Here is a 14,546-nt window from a genome sequence, read left to right on the forward strand (position 1 = left end):
TGTGGTCTTTCTCTCAAAATTTCTTACTGTGCTGTACTCACCTTCTGCCCGTAATGGTGTGAGATGATGAAATGCCTACGTGATAAGACCAAGGGAGGGAACGACTTGGCCTTGTGGTGGTGTGTCAGGCTACTACTGACCTTTTGATAAGGTCAGAAGAAGGACCATCTGCTTCCGGGCTGCAGGTGACCATGGTAACATGTAACCACTTTAAGAGCGGGGTTGGGGGTGACTCCTAGAGTGCTCACAAGGTCAACTCCAGCAACTTCTTATTCAATTGCAAGGTGTTCTCTTTACATTTAACACTGTAACTGTTGGCTGACTTTAATTAATCACTTTGAATGTCAATTCAGGAAAACCTTTTTTTTCTGTGCAAGTGCTAGCTGTACAGTGATCAATTTAACAAACAGATTTCTGCTTGCGTGGGGCTTAGAGTTTTATGAGATTAATACCATCTTTTACAAACTGTGTATATTGGATACACCGTTCTTTTTTGAATTTTTCGAATTGTAACAGTAATGTTTTTTTTAGTTTTTTCTTGTCCTTTTCTAAACCAGAATCCAATCCCGGATTACACACTGCATTTAGTTGTCATATTCCACAGTTTCCATAATTGGAAACAGGTCTCTGGTCATCCTTTGGCTTTTCTCACAATGGTATTTTTGAAGACTATGGTCCAGTTGCCTTGAAAAATATCTCTTGATTTGTGAAATATGGGTTTGTCTAATTCAGTGGTTCCAAACATGTGTCATGTTGGACATGACTCAGATTCATCAAGAACAAGTTTTTAAAAACACCAGGTGGGATCTCTGACTTTGTCAGAGGACAGAAGTGTATGGTTTCAACGTGCTTGTATGCTAAACAAGTGGATGTGCCCTTTCAAATCCCTGTTTAGAAAACTGAAGTTTTTGGCAAGTGGCAAGAAACATGAACAAAGAATGAGACTTGGCAGGACCTCTGACAATTCCTCTTTACCTCAGCCCACTGGGTTGTGAAGAGACGAATGCTATTTATAACAAAACTTGTTTCCAACTAATTGCGTCTCCTCACTCACCTTCAGTTGCACTTCCTCTTTCGGTAAAACAAGGGTGAATTTTGCACAATTCTTTTCAGTTGAATTCTGGTCAGTAAGGCATGTGAGGTCTATTATGTCTAACTTGTCAACATACTGCAAAGATAAGGGAAATCTTGTTAAATTGTTTCATGGGTAACATGCATTAGTTCTAGCATGGAGGAATACAAATAATCTCTTCCTTTCAACTGATTTGGATCTTGCATGAAATCCCAGTTTTCAACTGGGCATCGCAACCCTTCCAAACCCAGAGGGCATTTGGAGATGTATTATGTGATGGTGTGCTGGACCTGGCTCACACAGGTTTGCGAAAGCTGATTTTTTAATTTTTAGGAAGTTTGCAGTCTGGTCACTAAACATAGCTGTTATTAAAAATTAAATTACATGCACAAACAATTGTATTAAAAACAAAGGTAACTAAAATTCAAAACTCATTATTTTCTAATTATATTACCAGTATTTGCTATGTCCTTGAGGTTATTTACATCTTCATTTCTGTTTGATGGAAATACTATCTAACGGTGTATTACTATACCTTTCTTCCCAGTTCAGTAAAGTCACATTGATAGGTTGACATCAGCTACGCTGGGAGTATTTATACCCGGAAATTGGCAAACCTTACAAATTAGGGCTAGATTTATTTTACCAGCAATTTTTTTTTTCAAAACTAGATAGTAAACGTTGAGGCTTTGTGGACCACATAGAATCTCTGTTGCAAATTCTTATTGTTGTTGTTTTAATACAACACTTTAAAAATGTAAAAAACATTCTTGGCTCATAGGCTATACAAAATCAGGCCACTGGCTAGATTTGGGTTAAGGGCCACAGTTTGCTGAGCTCTGGTCTGGACATAAGAAAGTGAAGGATAAAATATTAATAATGCAGATAAAACTTTAAAGTTTCTTGTTTCTTGTGTCTAAAGCTTTTTCACTGTGAACAGAACAAAACACACGACAAAATACTGTCCCATGACTCAGAAACTGTCATGTTATTTAGCAAAGAACTTGCCCATGTCAATATCAAAATAGGCAAAGTTTTAACATGCATAATTATTGCTTTTTTCCCTCTTGTCATTAACATAAACAAAAATATCAGCCAACAATCATGTCAATTGTCATATTTAATAACAATAAATTTATGGAAATAGCAAATTGGAAAACAACTCCAGTTGTCAAATTATGATTGAATTGCAATCACAGTTGCCTATGGATACAAGTTCAGAAAAATCAATGAATTATCTGTGAGAATCAATTACCTATAGGGAAATTATAATAAAATAAAATACAATAGTATATTTTATTTTCCAACTGTGTGCTATACATTCTTTATATGAGTAATATTTATAATAAACTTGTATACGTATATTTATACACATGATTTTTTCAAGAGAGCTGTTACTCAACATTTATCACATCATTGGTTATGAGGATCCTATTAAGAAATTCCTATCTTGAGGTGCCTGGGTGGCTCAGTCGGTTAAGCGGCCGACTTGGGCTCAGGTCATGAGCTCACGTGAGTTTTGTCCCTGTGTTGGGCTCTGTGCTGACAGCTCAGAGCCTGGAGCCTGCTTCGGATTCCATGTCTCTCTCTCTCTCTCTCTCTCTCTCTCTCTCTCTCTCTCTCTGCTCCTCCCCCACTCATCCTCTGTCTCTGTCTCTCTCTCAAAAATAAATACACATTAAAAAAAAAAAAAGAAATTCCTATCTTAACCCAATAAAATTATAATATTTCTTCTGAACCACTGGTATATATGGGTTGGTCGGTACGCAACTGGCCAGACCTGTTCTCTAGTACTGGGAAGATCGGATCCACCTCCAGTAAGTATAGTAGAGTTTTTATGGCATAACTTATTTTTTCTGAATTAGCCTCATTCTTGCCTTGTCTTTATTTTCCTCTGTTTTGCCCAATAGAACTTATCTTACTGTGTTCTTGTACGTGTCCTTACTTTATTTTTCTGAAGAAAGTAAGGCAGAAAAATAAGTAAATTTTTTTCAGACCTATTCCTATAATAATGAAGTTGTAGGTAAGTTTGGGTTGACCTATTTTTTTTTCAATGGACAAAGAGCAATTAAAAATGGATGGAAAGGTATAAGGGAAGCAGGATGAATTAAAAATTACACACGACTCTTTTTCTGATGGACTGTCTAGATTTAAACTAAGTGAAGTTTGCTGAGACAAAGGAGGAAGCAACAGAGGAGGAAGTGGCCAAATTAGTGCTGTAACAGATCTATTGATTAGAAGAAAGGAAGTTTTGTCTTTTTTTTTTCATTGTTGTGTTGAAAAGAGCCTTAAAGGCCATCTGTCTAATCCAGCTGCCATCTGATGCTTCAGTCTCCCCCATGGCATCCCTCCCTATGTTGGGATATCTCAAACATGATGAAACTAGTGCTTCTGTGCCACTCTGGCTGCTAGTACTGTGTTAAGGCACAGTCGCTCCTCCAGGTAATTTCCATCCAGTGGTTCTCATCCCCTTTCTCTGCAATAACATGAAATGAATTCATTGACTTTTTCACATGAACTCCTGACAGCCTTTCAAATATGTCAAAGCAGCTTTAAATTCTTCCCTACTATAAGCTGAATTATCTACACCTTTCACCTGTTCTATCTCTGTGTCTTCTCCGCAACCCAAATTTCCTAAAGTCTGCACTCTCTTTTAACAAAATGGGCAGATATACAGTTCTGCAGTATTTCACTGTGAAAGTCTGTTCATGGCATAATGGCTCAGGAGCAGGACCTGGACGGTACCCTTTTCATTAACTGTCTCATCTTGAACAATTTCTGAATCCCGAAACTTGACTACTCTCATCTATAAGTGGTGATTAAAACGGTATACCCACCTGGCAGAGGTGTTAGGAGAATTAGAGGACATAATGTATGCAAAATGCTTGAATGCTTGCCACCTGGCAGCTACTCCCTTAAGTCCTTACGTTCATTATCTCACTTAATCCTTTTGATAACCTCATGTGATAGGTGACTATTTTTATCCTAATTTCAGGGAACACAGTGGTGTGCACAGGAGAGGGACCCATGGGGACAACATCAAGGGCGCCCTTACCCTGTGACTTCCCATTGGGTTGCACCCTGGTTAACATTGGCAGGAGATCAGAAGCTTGAGGAGAGTGAGGTATGCAATTGCGTCCTCTGTCAAAGGTCTTACCCCTCTCAATGCAGTCATCTTCATACACTTCTGTTCATTGCTCTCCCACCTTTGTTTTTCTTAATCCTGGGCATGATAGTAGGGAACTGTTCCTCACCTCAGAGTTCTGTTCTATCCTTTGTAGTTTTCCAAATCCTGTCCACTGCTTTGAATATAGCATCTTCATTAAACTCTTTTCAAAAATGTCCCCAAAAAGCCAGGAGCCTGGATTAGTTAATAGGGTATCAACTCCTGATCTCGGTTGGGGGGCATGTAAGTTCAAGCCCCATGTTAGGTGTAGAGATTACTTAAAAATAAAATGTTTTTAAAAAATGCCCAGTTTGACACGTCATCTGTTTCCTACTAGTTCCCTGTCTGAGATACTAACACAGAAAGGTTAGGTAACTAGCCCAAGAACCCACAGTTCACAGTGGCAGAGAAAGGATTAAAAACCCTGAAGACCAGGTTGCAGTCACTAAGCTGTACTCACTAGGCTGGACTGCCTCATGCCCTGTCGTAAGAGAGCAATGACGTCACTCACCCGCTACCTGTACTATGCCAGGTCGACAGGAAGTTGGAAGGCACAACAGGGGGATTGGTTTTATTAAAATGTATTATGACATTCGAAAATACCTCCCTATGAATCTTAATCTATCCAGAACACTGGTGAAAGTCATCATTTTAAATTTGTTTTTTGTTTATTTGTTTTTGCATGTTCTCATTTTTTTTCAATTTTTTAATTTAAATTCTCATTAGTTAACGCAGAGTATAATATTGGTTTCAGGAATACAATTGAGGGATTTGTCACTTACATGCAACACCCAGTGCTCAACATGTTTTTTTAAATGACTTCTGGTTAATTTACCACTAAAATACGTGCAGGTGGAATATATCACAAAGGCTCTTTTTTCAGTTTCTCTCGTTAGATCTGGACGTATAATAATGATGTTCTAAGAACTATGGGCTGCTGCATCCATGACATGAAATATTTGTATTTAAACAAGTTACTAGATCTTAAAGTCTCCTACAGGCATAGCATTCCATGGGAGGCAAGTATTTGACACTAAAATGCAACATTTTATTTGTGGAAAAATGAATACACAGTTTTTGATCTTTATGGAAAAAGTGAAATATAAATCAACTATTTGAAATTAATACTAATCCATAAATCTCAAAATCTATTGTTATTCTCATGCTTAGGTTCTACAAGTCCACTTTAGCAGGTTATGTTTTCATCTTCCTTGGAAAATAAATTGTGACATATTTTATGTTCTGAGGATTATCTAGGGTCTCTCAGTTAATAACTGCGTGATACAGCAAGATAAAAAACTGGGAAAATTAAGGCTATCACTTGGCATTAAGCAAGTTGTATCCAGTTATCTAGCTAAAATTTTCACTTTCCAACTAAGTTTCTACTATTGGGATCAGAAAGAAAAAAAATGCAAAACTAAAGACATGAGTTTATACCTTCTTCTGAGGTGCCCTGGAAACTTTATCCTGGGTCTTATATCCAATAGCACCCACAGATATCAATGCTCTTATCTTTACTCTTGAGAGACAGAAAACCCCATATGAATAAAACTATAATAAGTCTATCCTGGGAAAAATTGAACCAGTTGAATATGTTTAACTACTTACTGTTGGACTTTTTTTGTCAGAATAAAAAAAAAGCGTAGTTCCTCTCAACTCTGTCCAATAGTGTTTATACTCCTGTGGGAAAGAAATTAAAAGCATTATTTCATTGTTATATATTTAACTATTTTCTTGCTACCACTTTTCTTTGTAACTTTATTAATTGCTGTTTGATAGAAGCTTCTTTATCTTGAGATAAGTCACCTGAGTTATGGCTTAATTTTACATTTAACTCCTTGTTTGTTTGTTTTGAGAAAGAGAGAGAGAGAGTGAGTGAAAAGGGGCAGAGAGAGGGGGAGAGATAGAAAATTCCAAGCAGGCTCTGCACTGTCAGCACAGAGCCCAACACAGGACTCAAACTCACAAACCATAAGATCGTGACCTGAGTCTAAACCAAGAGTTGGACGCTTATCTGACTGAGCCACTCAGGCTCCCCTTTACATCTAACTCTTGATTAAATCCTTCACAAATTTAGTTTAGCATAAGGTGTGAGGTAAGGATGTAATTTAATTTGTGTTTAAATAGATCATTTTTCTAAACTCTCCCTACCGATTTAAGACCCTTAACTTTTTGACTTTTTATGTAGGTATAGTGGAAGCTTGCACCTGTAAGAGAGGCCATTTAGGGGTCAAGATAGGACAAGCATTAAACATCTAGTTTCCTGCGGTACCTGGGTCAGTTGGTTAAGCATCTGACTTCAGCTCCCGTCATGATCTTATAGTTCGTGTGTTTGAGGCCCGCATCGGATTCTGTGCTGACAACTCAGAGCCTGGAGCCTATTTCAGATTCTGTGTCTCCCTCTCTCTCTCTGCCCCTCCCCTGCTTGGTCTCTGTCTCTGTCTCAAAAATAAATAAGCTTTATATAAAAATAAAAAATAAAAACAAATATCTAGATTCCAGGACAATTGAAAAGATTGAATAAATTGACACATGTAAAGCACTTAGAGTACATGGCTTACAGTGTTGGTTCTATAAATAGTGTATGTTTGTATAAATAAAGGCAATGTGAATAACTCTTACGATTTTTATCATAAAAATTCACAGCCTTGATTATTTTTATCATAAAAATAATTGAACATCAAAGCTAACCTTTGAAGTCCAAATTTCATTCATGTGGTAAACATTTCATTATTGCTACATTCACATCATTATGGGTTTTATAAAAATACAATTTTCAGGTTTAAAAAATTTAAATAACCTAGTCACATTTCACTCAAGTGAAAGTTTATTTCAATAAGGGGAATTTACATTCTGTGAAGACTGACTGCATTACAAAAGAATGACAAAGGGGTTTAGAGAATAAAATCCTTACAAGTGTAAACACTTACCTTCATACACAGCTCTTTTTAAAAGTATGTTTTTTAAAAATTCCTGTTTCATAGACATGTTGATTATTCCTTTTAATAAGCTCAATGTTTATGACATGCTGGATTATCTTGATTTATATTGAGGATTAATGTAAGAGAATTACATGATTTTTTTCCTTATGCTTATAAATGTGAAGACACTTTTATATAATATGGTATTTTGTGTCCCTTTAATACTGACATGCCATCTAGCCTTTCTTAGAACAGCAAACCGTTTCTCACCTCTTCAGAATTGATGTACTTCTTTTCTCAAAAATGGGAACTCTGTAATCCATCTTGTTTTTGTCTTGGTTCCCACGAAGCTCAAGATTAAATTCATTTTGAGTTATGACAATCATCTTTCTCATGTTCTTAGTAGAACTATTTTCTTCCTTTTTCTTCATGGCTGATAAAGTGCTATATTAGTTAGCTTTTACCATGTAACAAGTAAATTTAATGGACTAAAATAGCAAATATTTGCTATTTCCCATTATTCTGTGGCTAGGAGTTCTTTGGGTATACTTCACTGTGGCTGGTCTAAGGATGGCCTCACGCACTTGCCTGGGGTCTTAGCTGGGAATGCGTAACTGAGATATATTTTGTCTTTGTCCCCCATTTCCTGACATTGAGATCCTAAAACCCTCCAAATCCCTGAATGGTAGGACTGTTTTTCTTATTCATAATGAGTCACTTTACATAAAACCTGAGTTTATACTAATGAGATGATTAGGATGGAACCCCCGGATAGCTTCAGCATGGGTCTGGGGGCCAAAAGGACAACTGATTAATGGATTGAAACTTTTAGCGCCACACACCAACCTCTAGGAAAAATGGGGGGTGCGCTCAGAGATTTCAGTTTAATAAAAACTCTTGAACAATGTGACTCGATAGGATTCCTAATTGGTGTGAACATATTGAGAGGTTGGTACAGCCCAGCGTAGTAGGGACAGAAGCATGTGTGCTTGGAGCCCTTCCAGATCTTGCCCTATGGATCTCTTCATCTGCCCGTTCATTTGTATCCCTTACCAGAAAATGTAAGTAACATGGCTTCCTGAATTCTGTGAGCCAGTCTAGTAAATTATCAAATCTTCGGAGGGAATCATGGCAACTCTTGATTCATGGTGGGTTGGTCAGAAGTATAAGGAAGGCTGGGACTTACAGCTGGTGACTAAAGTGGAGGGCAGTCTTGTGGGACTGCACTCTTAATTAAGCTGGGGGATCTGCACTACATCTGGACAGACAGTGTCCGAATTCAGCTGAAATGTTAAACACCCAGATGGTGTCCAGAGAATCAGAGAATTGGTTGTTCGTGTTGGAAAACACTCCACTAGACACTGAGTCTCACTCCACAGGTCTTGTCTCCAGTCAAGTAAGCCTAGACTTGTTCACATGCTGCCAGGATTCCCAGCAATGAGAGAGGGAAACCCAAGGTGTGACTACTTTCTAATCTTCTCCCTTTGTCACATTTACCAAAGCGTGACCCAGTCTAGATTTCAAGGGGTAGAAAAATAAAATCAATCTCTTTATGAAAGACCAGAAAAGTCACATTTCAAAGAGAAATACATACAGTGAGGCTTGAATGTATTGGTAGTATTACTGTAGCAATCTACCTCCAGGGGAGAGTTAGAATGTGGGGCTTTTTTTTTTTTTTTTTTTTGTCCAACCCTGTGGTCTTTCCACTCCATCCAACCTCCGAATTGAGAGCTGGCTATAATGTTATGTAAGGAACATGCTGATACCTTCTGAGCCAAGAACAAACATAGGAAAGACCAATTCAAAGGGGCATAGGATTGAAGAATCAGCCAATGTGTTATTGGCATTATGATAGCACTTTACCTGGTTTCTCTGTCTCCTTCTTATGCCCTCCAATCTATCCTACACAATGCAGCCAGAGTGAATTATGAGGTAACATGTTCAATTCAGCCCCTTTTTATTCTCTCTCTGCTCAGCATGTCAGGAGAGAATGGGTGTTCTTTTTTGGTCCTTGCCATGTGGCAAAAGGCATCCAGCAGGGGTAGGCTTGTGGCTCTTAAACTGAGTCAGTGAGTGACCTAAATCTGGAGTAAAGCGTTAACATTGTTTTGATCATAAATCTAAACCCCATAGCAACAGATGAAAGTATCTAATTGCTCTTTGGGGGATTCATCTGTCTTAATTTTTAATTGGTTTCAAAATTGGGAGACAGAAAAAAATCCCAACAAATGCATATAAAAATTTATAGAGTAAGGGAAGTTTTAATGGGGTTTCTTTTTAGCAGTATGAAAATGTTCTAGAACTAGATAGTGGTGATTTTGTACTACTTTCTGAATATATTAAAAGCCCTGAATTATGGTGATGATGATGATGATGATGATGACTATTGTTGCTCCCGGGTTAGAGTGTACTGCTAGGGGACCAAGGGTAGAGGTGGAAACCAGACTCCTGCTATTGCTTTATAGAGTCATTTAAGATTGGATGGAATAATTGTGTGTAAAGCACACAGGATCTGGGACATAGCAAGTGGACCATAAATGTTAGCCACTTAAAAAAAAACCAAAACCAAAAGCATTACCTCATTACTCATATTATTAACAGGCACTTTGCATTTTTCATTATCCATATGGTGCTTTTTGAGGATGGTGATTTTATGTGTGTGTGACAGTGGTGGCATCCAAAAATCTTCAAAATAGATCTCCTTCAAATGGGACTATGTATGAGAAGGGGAGGATATTTTGTGAACCAGAATAATGAAACCCATTGCCACTCACATATGCTATGAAAGGGAGCCTTCAAATTGTCTTCAGTAGAGAAATAGAAAACTGCATTGAGAAATTTGGCTTGAGAAGTTGCCAATACATACGGTCTCCATAATCAGGCAGATATTCTGTCAAAACCATGAGAGTATCTAGTCACTCTGTTGAAAAGAACTTGGATTCTCTCAAGTTTGACTTCTGGTTAATAATAAAACATTTCGAGTCGGGGGAGGGGTCTTTTTAAAAAATCATATCACTCTTTTTAAGGCTTTCACATCCTGTTCTACTGGTAAGCCTCTACCATTAAGGTATCAATTTAAAGCTACAATATGGTTTGGAACTAGTAGGGGGGGTGAGGGAGAGTAGGAAGAAGATCAGAATTCAGACAAATTAATTGGAGAATTTGATGACAGGGTGTGTGGTTTCACTGGAGTATGGCATCTAAGATCAAGTTCAAACTGGAGATTCTATGATTCTTGGAGGAAAAGAAAGCAAGAGAAAACACTGAAGTCAAACTGTACCACGCTCTTCATCTTCTTAATTAGCCTTATGAGTATTAATCTGCCATATGATAGGAAAACTAAAATCGCTGATAGCCAAAGCTTATTGAGTTATTTATGTATGTACAGGCAGATATCCATCTGTGCTTCTAAGAAAAATTACAGAGGTGGTTCAGTCATGAGGGAATGGTATGAGCTGGGTAGATTTAATCAGGGGAAATAAGAGTTTTACTGATCAAAAAACATGCAGATTCACGGAAAGGATTAAGGGGGATGAAGCAAGAAGAAAGGCAGTGAGTTGAGAGTAAAGGCAGCCCGGAGGAAAGGTAAGATCACAAATAGTGATAGGCCCCGTGAACTCCCACCACAGCCACAAATCTAAGAATAGATCAAACTTGTATTCAGTATGCAGAGACCAGTGGGTCACAGTCTAGATTGAGTTTCTGATAAGCTCTTATAAATATACCAGTATAATTCTAAATGAATTAGTTGCGACGAGAGGACTAGTCAGAGAAATGTTATTTTGACACTGTTATGATGACCACATTTTTATGTTCAAGTGAATAAGAAGACATGTTATGCATATTGTTTTTAATTTCAGCATATCACAGATTGAAGAAACTACAAAATGTTGCCCAAGCTCTATCTTCTTTTTTTATTAAAATTCTTTTAAATGTTTATTTTTGAGAGAGAGAGACAGAGACGGAGACAGAACACAAGCAAGGAGAGCAGAGAGGGAGACACAGAATCTGAGGCAGGCTCCAGGCTCTGAGCTGTCAGCACAGATCCGGATGTGAGGCTTGAACTCACGAACCATGAGATCATGATCTGAGCCAAAGTTGGACACTTAACTGAGCCACACAGGTGCCCTTCTATCTTATTTTCAAACAGTTTCAAAAAAATGAGAATTTTCCCTGTTTGCAAAAAACCGTGTTTTCATTGGCATTCTGTTGTGGCATTTAATCGTGCTTATTGTCAAATAAATCTTCCTGATCAATCCAAAATTATCATGCTGTGGTTTAAGTAAATCTTTCCACATTATCTTTTCCATGAAGATTATATATTTTTAATGGGTTCTTGACCTGGGATCGATAAACTTTCTGGAATTGCATTTAAAGTGGTATACGTTGGTACTTTTTCGGAGGGGCAAAATTCCTTAAATTCTTAAAAGTTCCCCTGTCACAAAAATAGCTGGGAAGTGCCTCTAAATGTGTGATCTCCTCACAGACCAGGTTACTCCTTGATTATATTTTCTCTAGATTAAAATGTCCTGAATTCCTTCAACAACGACTCCACTTAACATTCTGCAGAGTATCCCTCTTCCTCTGCAGAGTAGCCCATGTTCCTTTCAAGATAACCTTCTATATACCCTGGCCCACCTTCACTTTTACAGGCTCCCTGGCACTTTGCTGCTCCTTGCCTAGAAATCCCACTATTTTCCTTAGATTTTTCTCACAGCTTCTGTTTTCACTAGCTCTCTAGCCCTGTGGCTCTCCTTTGAGCCATATCACAAGTTGACCCTCCAACAACATAGGGGGTTAGGGCGCTGACACTCCTATGCAATAAAAAATTCATGTATTACTTTTGACTCCAGAAAAATTTAACTACTAAGAGCCCACTGCTGACCAGAAGCCTTGATAGTAACATAAACAGTCCATTAACACCTATTTTGTAAACTATCTGTATTATATATCTATTCTTATAATAAAGTAAGCTAGAGCAAAAATGTTCTTAAGAAAATCATTGGGAAAAAAGATACATATACAGCATTGTATTATATTTATCAAAAAATCAGAGTGTAAGTGGACCTGCCTTGTTCAAACCCATGTCATTTATGAGTCAACTGTACCTATGGATTCAAAACTGATTTCAGTTTGTTAATAAGAATATAATAAATTATGAAACAAAAAGAGTATGAATCTAACTTTTAGTGTAATCCAGGTATTTTATGTTATCTCTTTAATCCTTGAAACCACCCTATAAGTAGACATTATTGCCATCCCTTTGCTCTCTTCTCCTTGACATACAAGTGAAAGATATGTTGCTATGAATTCAAGTGGAAACATAAGTTAATTTCATCAGAAATATTTATATCTATAGTTTATTCTTTTCATCTGAAAGTATGCTTTCTAGGAAAAGGTAGAGTAACAGTCAGGGAAGAGCGTCTTCACTCCTTACCATAGAATAGACCTCTTGAAGGCAGGATCTTTGTGTTAGATTTATATTCCCTGGAACTTGGTAAGATGCTTGGTGCATAGGGGACACACAATAAACGTTACTTCAATGAATAAATTAGTTGAGCACCTGTTGTATTCCAGGCATTGTATTTTAGGTGGCAAATTTTTCCATTTTGTAGTTTTTCCATTTTATAGTTTGAGAAAATTGAATCTCCAGGAGATAGAGTAACTTCACAAGATCACAAGCAATTTAAGTGGCAAAACCATCAGGTAAAGACATGTTTTACTGACTCTCTAATATCCTTGTTCTTCCTGCTAACATACCAATGGAATGCCTTCTTTAAATATTAAAAAAATTATGAGAGACGGTTATTATAAATACTTTGATAAACATTTAGTGAATAACCAAATTTAAATTACAAATTAGAAATTTCTTTTTCCCAATTCTTCTTTCCTGGCAAAGTAATCATGTAGCTAACCTGTTGGACAAGATAGAATTCACATTAGAAGCATATGGGATGGGGTGCCTTGGGAGCTCAATCACTGAAGTGGTCGACTCTTGAGTTTAGCTCAGGTCATGATCTCACAGTTGGTGGGATAGAGCCCACATTGGGCTCCACCCTGAGGGTGTGGAGACTGCTTGGGATTCTCCTTCTCCCTCTCTCTTTGTTCCTCCCCTGCACATGCTTGTGTGAGCTCTCTTTCTCTCTCAAAAATAAACTTAAAAAAATAAAAATGAAAAAACTAAAGGCATGAAGGAGTAACAAAAAATATTCTAAAATAACTGACAAACTTACTAATACATGTTTAATACCCGGAACAGAACATAAACTACCACATCTTTACAAAAACATTGAATGTGCTGTTGCAGATATTTTCACAATTTTTTATTAATAAATCTTAAGAAAATATATCTTAGTATCATTATTAAACATTTTTATGACATTTCTTGAAACACTTAAATTTTTTGTTAGTTTTAAAATTTCATAAAAATTGACCTAACTTAATGACTTCTTTATTCATTAGTAACAGGCACTTCACTGTTTATTTCTCTCAATAATTTCAAATTATCCATAACTGGTATTTTAAAAGCAGTGATTTAAACTTATTTAATTATAACTTTTCATTTTTACATTTTAAAAATATGAATTGCTTTTTGAATTGTTAGAATGAATGTTTTTACATAGCTTAGTGTACATTTTACATATACTACCTATTGTATTAAATCACTATGTTAATGTTTTTAGAATATACAACTATATTTAATGTTAAACAGTATCAATTTTAGAGTTTCCATAATTTTTTTACAAAAGTTTAACATTAAAAATAATTTTACTGTTGTTTGTGTAATTCAAACAACTGAGAGTAAGAGCAAAAGGTTTAATTTCAATCATATTATTTTGTATTAAATGGTACAAGTCATTGTGGAAGCATATTAGTAAATAGAAAAAAATATCAGAAACATCTTATCTTCTAAGCTGAAAGCTTCTGTGATGTTTAAATAAATTTTTTGGAAATGTAGCTTATTGAATGTTTTTTATGTTGGTGACAACATTAGAATGTTATAGATAATACATAAATATATACATGAATGTGTTTAAGCCACACATTGTCTTTATATTTATGGAAAACTGGCATCATATTTCTGAGCTGAGGGAAGAGGGCTTAATCACAACAGAAACAAGGCGGCCCTTGTCACATATCACCATGAAACAAATTTTATAAGGCAGAGGCTGCTAGTTGCAATGTTAACATCTATGGACTTACCTGGTATTCTGACCGCTTGACTAACAAAAAACCTTCAAAGTACAAAGGTAGAGCGGTAATCTTTAACCTTTCTTGGAAGATCCTGCGAGGAGCTGGTTTTGGGGGCTTCTTATCCATCATACCCTCTTGGTGTGTGGTTTGATTTCAACTATATCCAGCCTCAAACAAAATGAGATCTCTTTTG

The 14,546-nt window shown here is 36.7% G+C and overlaps 1 protein-coding gene across 3 annotated transcripts in view; it reads right to left on the bottom strand.

The window, feature by feature from the left end:
• Positions 1-14,540, bottom strand: part of STAP1 (signal transducing adaptor family member 1) — a 33,881-nt gene extending 19,341 nt beyond the window's left edge. For all 3 annotated transcript variants that reach the window (XM_029945280.1, XM_029945273.1, XM_029945286.1), the window contains exons 1-3: positions 14,363-14,540; positions 5,847-5,918; positions 1,055-1,168 (exon numbers count right to left, since the gene is read on the bottom strand). In XM_029945280.1, the coding sequence (XP_029801140.1) occupies positions 1,055-1,168; positions 5,847-5,918; positions 14,363-14,482 (306 nt within the window). In that variant the 5' untranslated portion in view covers positions 14,483-14,540. The remainder of the gene's footprint in view (positions 1-1,054; positions 1,169-5,846; positions 5,919-14,362) is intronic.
• Positions 14,541-14,546: the final 6 nt, after the last annotated feature.

This window comes from Suricata suricatta, chromosome 1, assembly GCF_006229205.1.
Source record: "Suricata suricatta isolate VVHF042 chromosome 1, meerkat_22Aug2017_6uvM2_HiC, whole genome shotgun sequence".
In the NCBI taxonomy this organism is placed as follows: Eukaryota; Metazoa; Chordata; class Mammalia; order Carnivora; family Herpestidae; genus Suricata; species Suricata suricatta.